This window comes from Myxine glutinosa, chromosome 6 (genome assembly GCF_964187855.1).
Source record: "Myxine glutinosa chromosome 6, kmMyxGlut1.1, whole genome shotgun sequence".
Classification (NCBI taxonomy): domain Eukaryota; kingdom Metazoa; phylum Chordata; class Myxini; order Myxiniformes; family Myxinidae; genus Myxine; species Myxine glutinosa.
Window position 1 is genome coordinate 104,763,476 of NC_136266.1, and position 15,381 is coordinate 104,778,856.

The window sequence follows — 15,381 nt, forward strand, 5'->3', positions numbered from 1 at the left end:
GTCACACCCACGTCATGATGCGTCGCACAATCCAAACATTTGCATCATAAAAAATAATCAAAACATGGCATGGTGTGGAGTACCTGTCACCTCAGGTGAGTGGATGCAGATGGTGCGAGGAGATCCTTCATCCTAACTATCCTCTAAATGACTTTAACACACTTTACACTACCCGGGGTCTTTCCCTGCCAATCCATTGGCCAACTTACACTATGGGTTCTAATAACCAATTCCCATTGGCCAAACTGTGGTGCTCCTCAATTTGGGGTCTCACTCCCCCGATTCATCTCCCGGTGCTCTAGCACAATTTCTGGGCTGCGACGTGTACCTCTCCCAACAGGTCTACCCACCTGCACACCTCCACCACTGTAGTTGCCACCCGAGCTTACCTAGCTCCTCACCCTAACCTAACTAACTGGGGACAGCCCCTCTCCTGGCTCTGTCACCCCATGGTGCCCTCTGGCACTGGGCTACCCGGGTCCGTCCTCCGGATCCTCGGGCCCCATCCACAACAACTACTACCGGCTCCCAGAGCCCACCTGCGGCCTCACCTGGCCGACATCCTTACAGTGGTGGAGTGCCCAAACCAACTACACACACTAACAGGCTACACGCCCAGCCATTTCCACAACACTAATGCACCCATCCACAGACCATTCTTTCACCCGCCCCACAGATGCCAATATCCAAACCACAATTTACCTATACCCTCTACCTAACACTTACACTACCCGCCCCGGGTATCCGTGATGGGGGTCCACTCTTCCCCCATTCACACCTTCGCACCATCTACTCCACTCCACAATTTCCACCATTCTCACTCCACGACCATCCATTCCAATACTCCAGATATTCCACACTACCATTTATTCCACACAGCCACATACACCTGTTCTTCATTCACCTGTCGTTGCACACCTGTGTGCAATCATACCTGGTGCCACCTGCACCCTCCTCCTCTTCCTGGACCAGTTGGTCAACACAACACACAATCACCACTACTCCCTCATACACTGCTCCACACACCTGTTCAGTTGCACACCTGTGCAATCACACCTGTTCAATCACACCTGTTCAATCCTCACACACACGGCATCATCTCAGCTAACTACTCCCCTCTGAAACTTGCGCTTCCCAGTCGTCCCTTTAAACTATTGCGCTCCCTCGTCATTATAATCCACACTAATCTACCTGCGTCCCCACTACAGGTATCAGTCACTAACTAACCTTAACGTTACCTAATGTCAATCTCTTCTAGATCCCTACAATATAACCTAACCCACCCGGGCTAGTTTTCACTGCCATACACCCCATAAACTATAGCTCCTTTGCCCCCACCTTGTGAGGGATGACAGAGTTGCCATCCCACCACAGCGGGGCATCTCTCACTATCAATTTTGTTCGTCCAAATCCAACAATTCAAAAATTTTCCATTTACTGCCAATTCCATTCACTTTTCTAAATTTCGTTTTAAATCACTATCACTATCACCATCACCCGTCTACTTATTACATCCTCTCGGTGCGCCAATTCACATCTACAGCCCGGCTTCGTACAGCCGAGCAATGAACGCGGGTCGTTTTGTGCCAGCGGCTGGATACGTCCCGCATTCGGGGCAGGGACGGAGGCTTACCCGGGCCGAGATCCCATGCACCACTTCGGCGTGGAGCCATCCAATGTCCCGATCTCGACCTGCCGGCACGTCTCAATAGAAAGTGGTCGCCATGACGACCCTTCCTATCGAGCTGCCCGCTCCGCCTTGTGGAGCCCGGACGCGGCCGCTCCACGCGAGGCCCAGCGTGGATCGCGCACGGCGGTCCTTTCGAACCCGCCGTGGCTCGGATCTCCGCTGGTTCTCGCGGCACGCGAAGCCCGGCACGCACCGAGGGCCCGATCCGGCTAAAAGTCGACCTAACCTTTAACCCGGTTACCGTCGACGCTTCACCTGCAGGCTTACATGCATACGCTACCTCTTTCTTGCTCATACATGCAGCCGTTCCCATTCTCCTCGTACCTTTTCTTTCACACCTCGGTACACTCACTCCGCTCACCGACTTGGTCACACACCTGACCACCGAACACTTTGGCACACATTCGTTGCTCGCACACCTCACCAATACACCGCTTCGCGCCCCTTTCTCGGTCACCTCCTTTGTGACGATCACAGGTGTGCTCTCACCCGCACACCCAACCACGTGCCTCACTACCAACTCAAATGTGCCTTCCCACACACGCTCTACCATTCCAGGTGTGCATCCTTCCATCCCAGGTGTACATCCTCGCCCACCTGTCACAACCAGCTCACGCTCCGTTTCACTCTCACTACTCTCACCTCCACTCTCAGTCGCGCACTCACCCTTACTCTTGACAGCATGCGCTTTCCCCATGCACCCGTCCGTTACACACCTTTCTCGCGCATCCTCCCGCGCACACTTCTTCGTTACTTCCTCCGTAACACTCACCACAGGCATGCATTCTCCCTTACTCTTGACAGCATGCGCTTTCCCCATGCACCCGTCCGTTACACACCTTTCTCGCGCGTCCTCCCGCGCACACTTTTTCGTTACTTCCTCCGTAACACTCACCACACCGCGCTTCCCTGTGCTCCCTCGCACACGCGCTTCGACCAATTCACTCTTGACGGCACACTCACTCCTCGGCGTGCACTTTTTCCTCACACACCCCATGGTCGGACATTCTCGCACACCCCTTTTTTCGCACACCTGTCCTGTCACACACCTCACCAACGGCCTTTCACGAACACCCGGATCCAAACCAATCCCCAAGCCGACTGAATCTCCCCTCACATCATGTACATTGCCACTCACCTCCGTACCTCGTCGCACCTTCTCTGCCACCTGCAAACTTTTTATTTGGTTAGTGAGCACCGCATCATGATTTGAACACAGACCTTGTACACATTCCATCACCTCCTCCCGGATTTCTCTCTTAGTTTCTGTCCGTCCCTTCTTAATTTCACTCACCTCTTCTCCCACTTCCTCTAATTTTTGTTTAACCTCTTTTATTTCCCGGTGCGTCTCCTCAAGTTCGTCCTCTAAGGCTACCGTGACCGTTTCTACGTGCGTCCTTACCTCCCGGTCCTTCGTCTCCATTGCTTCTGTCACCTCTTCCACCCTCATTGTCAGTTCCTCCCGTACCATCTGACATTGCCTCTGTGTCGCTATTAATTCGTTTTTAATTTCTTTTTGTGTCGCCTTTAACCCTCCTAGTACCGCAGTGTTCTTTTGAACCTGCTCCACTAACTTAGTTTGTCCCTCTGTCAGCTGCTCCACCTCCTCCGTCAGATCTTCTATTCCCCCCTGTAACTTTGCCGTATTATTTCTCACCTCTTTCTCTATACGCTTTTCGCCTCGCTTTACCTCCTCGCGCAGCCCCGAGACCTCCTCACTCACCCCTCGTCGTATTTCCTCCATCTGGTTCCCCATCTGTTCGATTTCCCGGGCGGATTGTTCCCCTATTTCCCGCAATTTGTCCTCCATCCTATTTTCTAACCCCTCTAACCCATTTTTCACTCCCTCTATTTGATTCTCTTGAGCGGCCATTCTGTTTTCTACCCCCGTTAACCCATTCTTTACTTCTTTTATCCCGTTGTCTAACCCCTCAAATTTCTTTTCTAATCCCTCACCGGTACCCCTCATTTGGCCCTCCAATCGCTCACCCTGAGCATCCATCCGGTTCCCCATTACCCCCATTTGGTTTCCCATCCTGTTTTCCATCCCTTTGAAATTATCGTCTGTTTTTACCATAAAGGCCATCATCTGTTTCATAAACAGGTTCCAATTCATTGGCATCTCGGGTTCGGCTACCGCGACCATGGGCGTGGCTAAATTTGGTGCCGCAACAACCATGTGCGCGAGGACGCCATCTTGTGCACCTGATACACCCTCAACCACACCTTCTTTACTCTCCTCCACCCTTTCCTCCACATACATTTCCCCGAGGTCCTGGGTCGATTCTACCCCGTCTATCTCTCCCACCGGCATCCCGTCGCCTTGAACAGCCATGGCGCGATTTCAAAATTCGGATTTTTATACAACAAACAAATTTCGGCTTTATAATTTCGAGCGCGTAAACGCGCTCCGGGTCCGATCTCACTCCTCGACACCAATTGTTATAGTACTAACACAATTGGTGTCCAAAATTTGGGCTAAATAAATTTAGTCCCAGGTTCGAATCCCATCTCCTGACTACCAATTGTTATAGATCGCGGTTAGATGTTATAGACCGAGCGGTGGTGTAAGACCGCGACCTAACAAACTCACCCGATTCACCCAGACTTTGGCCGTATCGCACCGTAGCTGCCCAATGGGGAAAAGACAAAGGCGACGAATGCAAAGAGGAAAAAAGAAGGCCAAGACGAAAGACAAAAGGTTTGAAATATTACTACTGAATTTATTTACTATTTACACACAAGCAACAAAAAGCAATTCAGTTTATTTACAAGTACAAGACGCAGATGACACAGTGCAAATTTAGCTTATCTACAGACTTAACTAACCCAGGACAGCACAAACAGAACACTGACTCACGCGGGGAATTGATGATAGGACTGGCGGGAGATGGATGGCTGGCGGGATAGGGAGGTCCACTGGTCCTTCAGCACGATTGACTCGTTGGGCAGCCGCCGCTCCTCCGCGGCCGTGCTCCAAACTGCCGTCCAGGCCTCACGCTGCTGTGGCTGCTGTTTCGGTGGCTCCAGCTGCAGCAAATGCAGTTGCGGTGGCTCGAGCTGCAGTTCAACTCTGGACTTCTTGGTTGGACTCAACTCCTTGGACTCCCTCTCGTCTCTCGGTAAAGGCTCATCTCCCGTCTGCCTGTCTGGTCCAAACCCTCACTCTTTCTTCTTTTCTCTCACTCCTCACCACCGCAACCACTGACCCTCCTCTGGCAACCGACTCAGACCAACTCATCTCTCTTTGCCACACCCCTGCCTTGGGTTATATAGGCCCCCGCCCCTCAACCTTTGCGAACCTCCCCCACCGCTCTTCCTCCGCCCTCTGTAGCCAAACCCCTGGCTCATGGTTGGTCGAGCGGGGCTGGTTCACTCCTCCCCCTCTATGACGAGGTGGAGACACGCCTTTCTTCCCCAACCCTGCCTCGTGGCCAATGGCGGCAATTGGATCGGAGGGGAGGTAATATGGGCAATCGAGGCTTTTGGGGATGGGAAGGAAAGGGGGTCTATTCTCTTTCACTGGTGCAATGGAGTACTTTTAATTAATGGGAGACACAGCCTTATCCTAAAACACAGAATAAGAGATAACTATCAAAAGAAAAGATATATCGTGACCTACATGTATGTTTTTCTATGGACTAACTACGGGAACGCCCTTTGACCTTTATACAACCACAACGGAGGGAGGAGGGGTGATATTTTACAACAACCTTTTACAACAACCTTTTACAACATTTTACCACCACCACAAAATAAAAAAAAAACACATTCTCATATTCACAACAATATTATGGTCACATAAAAACATAACAATCATGCCGTTTTCAATATTTTATTCTGAATAATTTAAGGTGAAATTTTTTGGGAATTTTAGGCATATTTTCACCTCAATTTAAGTATGGAGCTATAGGTCCATCACGGACAGTGTGGATGACGTTTATGTTTTCTAACGTACAGTCATTGTTCTGAGAAGACCTCTAGCGATCTTTGCGTCAATAACGTGTGTAGGACCCACGTGATCGGATCACTGACTCAACCCTACGTCTCATAGACCCTGTAAGCCGTCGTATGCGTTGCTGTGGCAGGTTGTTCCATTCCCGATGTAATGCACGTTCCAATTCATCCAGATTGGCTATTGGAGGGACCATCTTCGCAATTTGTCGTCCCAACATGTCCCAAACGTGCTCGAGGGGGTTCAGGTCAGGACTGTACGCAGGCCAGGGGATGGTTGTCACAGCACCTTGCTCCAGCAAGGCTCGGACGCGTCTCGCACGGTGAGGCCTGGCGTTGTCATCCATGAAGATGGGTCTGGGTGGGTCCTCAACGGAGAGCGATATGCCGAGGAAATCCTGAATACCACCGTAATCCCGCACTTCGATGACCACACCCTCGCCAGCAGACCCATCTTCATGGATGACAACGCCAGGCCTCACCGTGCGAGACGCGTCCGAGCCTTGCTGGAGCAAGGTGCTGTGACAACCATCCCCTGGCCTGCGTACAGTCCTGACCTGAACCCCCTCGAGCACGTTTGGGACATGTTGGGACGACAAATTGCGAAGATGGTCCCTCCAATAGCCAATCTGGATGAATTGGAACGTGCATTACATCGGGAATGGAACAACCTGCCACAGCAACGCATACGACGGCTTACAGGGTCTATGAGACGTAGGGTTGAGTCAGTGATCCGATCACGTGGGTCCTACACACGTTATTGACGCAAAGATCGCTAGAGGTCTTCTCAGAACAATGACTGTACGTTAGAAAACATAAACGTCATCCACACTGTCCGTGATGGACCTATAGCTCCATACTTAAATTGAGGTGAAAATATGCCTAAAATTCCCAAAAAATTTCACCTTAAATTATTCAGAATAAAATATTGAAAACGGCATGATTGTTATGTTTTTATGTGACCATAATATCACTTCTCCAGAAAATATAGCAATATCATGGGTATATTACACTGTTTTGACGACAACAAACTTGTAATGTGCGAGGTTGTAAAAACACGGGGGGGGTGCTTAACTTAATTCTTTGTGTATATATCTCGGCAATTTCCCGTATGTGGCGACGAATTTTCAATATATCTTGGCATTTTCCCGTCTGTTATTTCAGGCGGTGTATGACTGACCATGCCGCGATTTAAAAAAATATATCTCGGCAATTTCCCGTGTGTGGCGACACGTGAACGAAGCTATGCTCCTCTCTCCACATTATTGTGACGACGTATAAATTAAATATTTCATCGTGACGATTGTCATCAAATGGACGAATTTTTAATATATCTCGGCATTTTCCCGTCTGTTATTTCAGGCGGTGTATGACTGACCATGCCGTGATTGTAAAAAACATATATCTCGGCAATTTCTCGTGTGTAGCGACACGTGAACGAAGCTATGCTCCTCTCTCCACATTATTGTGACGACGTATAAATTAAATATTTCATCGTGACGATCGTCATCAAATGGACGAATTTTTAATACTAGGGCATGCCCGTACTATATATAAGCTCGGACGTGCCCGTACGTGGGTGCCCGTTCCTTGCCAAAAAAAAAAAAAAAAAAAAATTTGTGTAGGGGTGTGTGTGTGTAAACATCCTAGGGCGTGCCCGTACGTGGGTGCAAAAAAACATGCGTGCAAACAACAACAACAAAAAAAAACTTTGAAACCACGTGGCAGTAACGACCACAGAACCCCCCCCCCCCCTCTATTTACATGAATGGTTTGGTCCATTCGCAACGACCACAGAACCCCCCCCCCCCCTCTATTTACATGCAATGGTTTGGTCCATTCGCAACGCCAAAGCGAACGGCGAACGGCTAAATCGCCATAGCTCGGTAACTACTTCTCCGATTAATATGAAACCTTGAAAAGGCACATCCTCGGGTCCCCAGCAATATACCTGGCAAGTTTAAAGTATATCGGACCCGTGGTTGTCGAGAAACAGCGGTCACAGACAAACATACACACATACACACATACACACATACACACATACACACATACACACATACACACATACACACAGAGATTAATGGAATTATAGATAGATATCTCGGCATTTTCCCGTCTGTTATTTCGGGCGGTGTATGACTGACCATGCCGCGATTTAAAAAAAAAAAAATCTCAATGGACTTGAAGTTACAGGCCTTTGAGAATTCATTTCATTCTATAAAGGGCAACTTTCATCGGATTTTCTTCCCGTTTTTTTTCAACCGAGTCTAAAACTATGTTAGCGACTGTGAAAAATGAAATGATATATCGAATTTGATTTGAAATAAAAGTGTGTGACAGAGGAAGACACCACGGGCCTACAAAACAGGCCTCAAAGCTATGCGAGTTAATAAAATGGTGGATATTTGTTTATATGAAGCCTCTCCCACAATGGGTGGAGCTATGGTTCCCAGAATGGGTGGAGCTTTGAGGTTTTGTCTTCTCTGCAAGAACAAGAAGGAAGACCAAGAAGAATAACAACAACAACAACAACAACAACAACAACAACAACAGCAGAGGGCACTCAATGACCAGCGTCTTGCGACGCGGCTAAAAACGAAGAAATATCTCTGGGTAATTTCCTGAAACTCGGTGAAATTCGCTGAAATTCGCTCGGTGTATCGGTGAAATATTTTATTTGGGCGGTGTATAATTGCTTCGAGCGAAATATCTCTTAGCAATTTCCCGTCTGTGTTTCATGTCCATGCACACGTGAAATGGAGTTTGTTTTTGCACACGTGAAATGAACATGTGAACCTTTACTTCCGGATAATAATGTTGGTTGAAACAAAAACGAAGAAATATAGTGGGGTCACCCGTGGGAATCCCACGGGCATGGACGTGTGTGACATTTCGACATATTGAGTTAGATGCTGCACATTCATTTTTACAAAATGGTTACTGGCAATTCATCAGATCCAGAAATGGTGGAATGAACACAATTTATTTATTTCACATAATATGTGACGCCTCACTCCTCTCCACCTGACACTCTCCTCTCTCCACCCTCACGCATCTCCAATCCCACTCCTCCTCACACTCCTCTCCAATCCCACTCCTCCTCCTCCTCACACTCCTCTCCAATACCTCCTCACACTCCTCTCCAATACCTCCTCACACTCCTCTCCAATACCTCCTCACACTCCTCTCCAATACCTCCTCACACTCCTCTCCAATACCTCCTCACACTCCTCTCCAATACCTCCTCACATGCCTCTCCAATACCTCCTAACACTCCTCTCCAATACCTCCTCACACTTCTCTCCAATACCTCCTCACACTCCTCTCCAATACCTCCTCACACTGCTCTCCAATACCTCCTCACACTCCTCTCCAATACCTCCTCACACTCCTCTCCAATACCTCCTCACACTCCTCTCCAATACCTCCCCACACTCCTCTCCAATACCTCCTCACACTCCTCTCCAATCCCTCACACTCCTCTGCAATCCCTCACACTCCTCTCCAATCCCTCACACTCCTCTCCAATCCCTCACACTCCTCTCAAATCGCTCACACTCGTCTTCAATTCCTCATACTCCCCTCCAATCGCGCCTCACTTGCCTCTCCAATCGTGCCTCACTCTCCACTCCAATCGCTCCTCACTCTCCTCTCCAATCCCTCCTCACTCTCCGCTCCAATACCTCCTCACACTCCTCTACAACCCCTCACACTCCTCTACAACCCCTCACACTCCTCTACAACTCCTCACACTCCTCGCCAACCCCTCACACTCCTCACCAACGCCTCACACGCCTCTCCAACCCTTCACACTCCTCTCCAAGCCCTCACACCCCTCTCCAACTCCTCACACTCCTCTCCAATACCTCCTCACACTCCTCTCCAATACCTCCTCACACTCCTCTCCAATACCTCCTCACACCCATCTCCAATACCTCCTCACACTCCTCTCCGCTCCAATCGGCCCTCACTCTCCGCTCCAATCGTCCCTCACTCTCCACTCCAATCGGCCCTCACTCTCCGCTCCAATCGGCCCTGGGGTCACCCGTGGGAATCCCACGGGCATGGACGTGTGAGACATTTCGACATATTGAGTTAGATGCTGCACCTGCACATTCAGTTTCACAAAATTGTTACTGGCAATTTATCAGATGCACAAATGATGTAATCTACACAATGTATTTACTTCTGATAACATGTGAATGCATGTGCGTGCACACCCACACACACATACACACATATACACACACAAACACACGTACAACCACACACATACATACACACACATACACCCAAACACATATATACACGCACATGAACCCACACACACACACACACACACACACACACACACACACACACACACACACACACACACACACACAAACACATCTCGTTTTTTCATTTCTGTTCCTCACAATTTTGTCTCTCTCTTATTCACAGACACAGACACACACACACATACATACATCCCCACACACACACACACACACACACACACACACACACACACACACACACACACACACACACACACACACGTACACCCACAGTCCCACACCCACACCCACACACACATGTACACCCACACCCACACACATGTACACATACACACACACACACATACACACACACACACACACACACACACACACACACACACACACATGTACACCCACACATAGACACACACATATATACACACACATATACACACACACACACACACACACACACACACACACACACACACACACACTCCTCGTTTTTTCATTTCTGTACCTCACAATTCGGTCTCTCTCTTATTCACAGACACACACACACACACACATATATGTATACACACACACATATATGTATACACACACATATATGTATACACACACATACATATATACACACACGTGCACCCACACACATATATACACATACACACACACACACACACATATATATATATATATACACACACACACACACGTATATATCCCACATGTATATACATGTTTAAAGTGTACGTGCACTTCCCCCCTCCCCCGCCCGGCAACGCTGGGTACTTCTGCAAGTAACTAATGAAATAAAAACGAAGAAATATCTCTCGGTAATTTCCTGAAACATATTTTACTTCCGGATAATAATGTTGAATGAAATAAGAAAGAACGAAGATATATATGTCGTTTTTGTGTCGACTCTCATAAAACGTAAAAGTAATAAATGTTAACGGAAAAAAAAAAGCGAATTTTTAATCGATGTCGACATTTTCCCCGAATGTTATTTTAGGCGGTGTATTTTCGTGTATCATCGTGGCGCGATTTTTATAAATATATCTCGGCAATTTCCCGTGTGTGCGTGAATGTTCTCAATTATTTCTGACACTGAGTCTAAAACCATCGATAAAAATTAAATCAGATGGTGAATTCGATAAAATCGTGAGGGTGACTCTCAATGAATGGGCTTTAGTTTACAGGCCTTTGAGAATTCATTTCGTTCTATAAACGGAAACTTTCTTGGGATTCTCTTCCCGTTTTTTTTCAACCGAGTCTAACACGATGTTAGCGACTGTTAAAAATGAAATGATATATCGAATTAGAATTGAAATAAACCTGTGTGAGAGAGAAAGACAGCACGGGCCTAACTAAACAGGCCTCAAAGCCATTCGAGGTAATAAAATGGTGGATATTTGTTTACATGAAGCCTCTCCAAGAATGGGTGGAGCTATGGGTGGAGCTATTCTGCAAACCGACTAAGCCACACCCCCGGACAGACGTCCAACAGAATCACCTACGGCTATTATAATATAGACTAGTGGGGTCACCCGTGGGAATCCCACGGGCATGGACGTGTGTGACATTTCGACATATTGAGTTAGATGCTGCACATTCATTTTTACAAAATGGTTACTGGCAAGTCATCAGATCCAGAAATGGTGTAATGAACACAATTTATTTATTTCACATAATATGTGACCCCTCACTCCTCTCCACCTGACACTCTCCTCTCTCCACCTGACACTCTCCTCTCTCCACCTGACACTCTCCTCTCTCCACCTGACACTCTCCTCTCTCCACCTGACACTCTCCTCTCTCCACCTGACACTCTCCTCTCTCCACCTGACACTCTCCTCTCTCCACCTAGCACTCCTCTCCTCTCCAATCCCTCACATTCCTCTCCTCTCCAATCTCTCACCTCTCCAATCCCTCACACTCCTCTCCAATCCCTCACACTCCTCTCCTCTCCAATCCCTCACCTCTCCAATCCCTCACACTCCTCTCCAATCCCTCACACTCCTCTCCAATCACGCCTCACACTCCTCTCCAATCGCACCTCACACTCCTCTCCAATCGTGCCTCACACTCCTCTCCAATCGTGCCTCACACTCCTCTCCAATTGCGCCTCACACTCCTCTCCAATCGTGCCTCACACTCCCCTCCAATCGCTCCTCACTCTCCTCTCCAATCGCTCCTCACTCGCCTCTCCAATCGGCTTTTCCCCGTCTCGTTTCTCTCGTTTTTCTCCCATCTCCTTCTTTTTCTTGCTCCATCATGTTCAAGTTTGCATTGACGTTCGTCGATGGACTCGTTCGCCCGTCTCATTCGTTTTCTTGCTGCATCCTGTTCAAGTCTGCGTTCTTCATCGATCGTCTCATTCATTTTGGAAATAGAAGTTTCCACGCAGCGCATGACTTGTCACGATCCTCAAGAGGAAGTGTCTCGTAATCATCAAATGATAAATGGCAAGTAAATTATATTGTGGAAAATTAAAGATTTCAAATAAACCTATCTAAAGTGTATGCGCACATAACTAATTTAAAAAAACCAAGAAATATCTCTCGGTAATTTCCTGAAACATATTTTACTTCCGGATAATAATGTTGAATGAAATAAAAACGAAGAAATATATGTCGGCATTATTGTTGACGTTTTTGTGACGGCTGTCATCAAACGAAAAAGTAATATATCTTAACGGAAAAGCAAAAGCGAATTTTAAATATATGTCGACACGTTGCCGTCGGTGTCATGTTGGGCGGTGTATGATACAGCATGACGCGATTTAAAAAAATATATCTCTGCATTTTCCCGCGTGTGTGGAATGTTCTCAATTATTGCTGACAAGAGTCTAAAACCATCGATAAAAATGAAATCAGATGGTGAGTTAGATTGGAGATAAAGGCGTGAGAGAGACTCAATGGCCTAGAAGTTACAGGCCTTTGAGAATTCATTTCGTTCTATAAACGGCAACTTTCATCGGATTTTCTTCCCGTTTTTTTTCAACCGAGTCTAAAACTATGTTAGCGACTGTGAAAAATGAAATGATATATCGAATTTGATTTGAAATAAAACTGGGAGAGAGAGCAAGACACCACGGGCCTACAAAACAGGCCTCAAAGCTATGCAAGTTAATAAAATGGTGGATATTTGTTTATATGAAGCCTCTCCCAGAATGGGTGGAGCTTTGGGTGGAGCTACTCTGCAAACCGAGTAAGCCACACCCCGGACAGACGTCCAACAGACAGAATCATCTACGCCTATTAAGATACTGTTGTGGCGGACATGTACTAGTTACACTCACCTCTAAGCTGGAAAGCCTGGGTTAGAATCTCGGCCCAGCTATAAACTGTCATCCTGGTGTTTGACAGGCAGGGTAGTTCATGAGTGTGTGTGCCATCCCACGGATGGATGTCAAAATGGATGTGCCATCTGCCTCATTAATTGGTGGACGTTAAAGATCCCATGGCGTTAACGAGTATATGCGAAGAGTAAGCGAGCTATCACGGGCACCATGGCCAAATTCCAAATTCCTGCCGTAACTACTGATGGGAAGGCAATGGCAAACCACCGAGTATAACCCTTGCCAAGAAACTGCTTCGACAACACCGACACTCTGTAACAGAGTATGATATATTAGAAAAATCCGAATATACTCGCTGTTTCCATAGTACATGTTCGGCACAACCGTACGTAATAAGTGTATGACAGGGAGTTTGCTTTTGTGTAATTCCCTTTGTCTTTCCTCCCAGCCTTAAAATATCCACATCCGCACCTTGGTGTTAAATGTGTTTTTCCCGATGGGAAGGGTTTTTTTTCAACTCTTGCCCTGCATTTCTGACCACAATCTCTATTTCCGACAAGCCGCTATTTTGTCTGAATCTCGATATTCCCCAACGCTGAGAGTGCAAGCGGAAAATTTGATTGGTCGAGATGGCGTAATATTTTGTCGAAGTACTGCTAAACTGGAAGATTTTGGAAATGCCAAACACAGCGAATTGTGTTCTACGGTGTCCAAGTATATAATTCAATTGAAAGAAAATTAAAGTTTTAAAGACTGTAGAAAAAAACAAAACAAACCTTTTTTGGAAGTTTAGTGCCGTTTATGCCTTTTACACCACCTTATTAGCTCCACCACCAAAGGTGGATGGGGGTTATGTTTTCACCCCTGTCTGTCTGTCCGTTTGTTTGTTTGTGAACAAAATATCTCAAAAAGTTGTGGCCGGATTCAAACAAAATTTGGCAGAGATGTAGCGTATGTGACAAGGACGAAATGATTAGATTTTGGTGAAGATCCGGATTCGGATCCGGCTAGTAAATTTTTTAAAGGGATTCTTCATCATTGGCAGATGGGGCCAAACACGTTAAATAGCAGGATATCTCAAAAAGTTGTGGACGGACTTGGACTAAACTTGTTGGACAGGTTGTGTGTGTGACAAGGGCGAATAGATTCGATTTTGGTGAAGATCTGAATAGGGATTCGGATACGAGAATTGTTTAATTTTAAAGTGATTATTCACCATTGAGTGATAGGGCTAAAACCAACATACACAAAAACATTAACAACAGGCATTTTAAGGCCATTTTTCCTGCTAGAGCGGGGGTTAGCCTAAAACCAACATATAGCAGGATATCTCAAAATGTTATGGACAGATTTGGACAAAACTAGTTGGACAGGTTGTGTGTGTGACACGGAAGAATCGATTCAATTTTGATGAAGATCCGGATTCGGATCCGGCCAGTAGAATTTTTAAAGTGATTCTTCACCATTGGGAGATCGGGCCAAAAACGATACAAAGCAGGATATCTCAAAAAGTTGTGGACGGATGATTTTAATTAAATGTGATTCTGTATTGTGATTTTCTGGCCTACTCTGGGATACAAAACGTAATCTGTTCACCTGGCGGAGGTATGCTCTCTACTGAGTGCCGATCTAGTTTAACATGTTAACAGACGAACAGGCCAACCAAAAGAGCGATTACGAAAAATGATGGACAATAATTTTACAACGAAATAAACTTACATTGCTGATGACAATGGATGTACACGATGTGTTCCAAATGGACAGTGACCGTGTAATCCCATAATGCACTGTGGGAGGAGAGTTGCAAGATGTTAACTGAACAAACTTTTGTCCTAATGTCAGCATGTCCATGTACGTTTGGAAGTGTGTGACATCATATTTGTGGTTCATTGCAAATTGTCCAACACAGTAGCTCTGCTAGAACTCCGAGTTAGTGTGTCTGTCTGTATCTGTGTCAAATTACAATTATACACAGTCACGTGAAAAAGTAAGTACACCCCATGTAAAGTTTTCACTTTTACAACATATTTCACCATCCAGCTATTTGATCTTCATTTCAACAATATTGATAGATAAAGGTGATATAATATAACAAATATCATGAAACATTTACATTTTGTAGTCCATTGTATAATTTAAATAAACATAAATGCAAATTTCGCATG

At 46.4% G+C, this 15,381-nt stretch overlaps 1 protein-coding gene across 1 annotated transcript in view; it reads right to left on the bottom strand.

Moving 5' to 3' along the window:
* The window catches only part of LOC137416593 (small G protein signaling modulator 2), a 113,168-nt gene that overhangs the window by 62,309 nt on the left and 35,478 nt on the right, over positions 1-15,381 (bottom strand). The window contains exon 8 of the mRNA XM_078781055.1: positions 14,936-15,003. Coding sequence (XP_078637181.1) covers positions 14,936-15,003 — 68 coding nt within the window. The remainder of the gene's footprint in view (positions 1-14,935; positions 15,004-15,381) is intronic.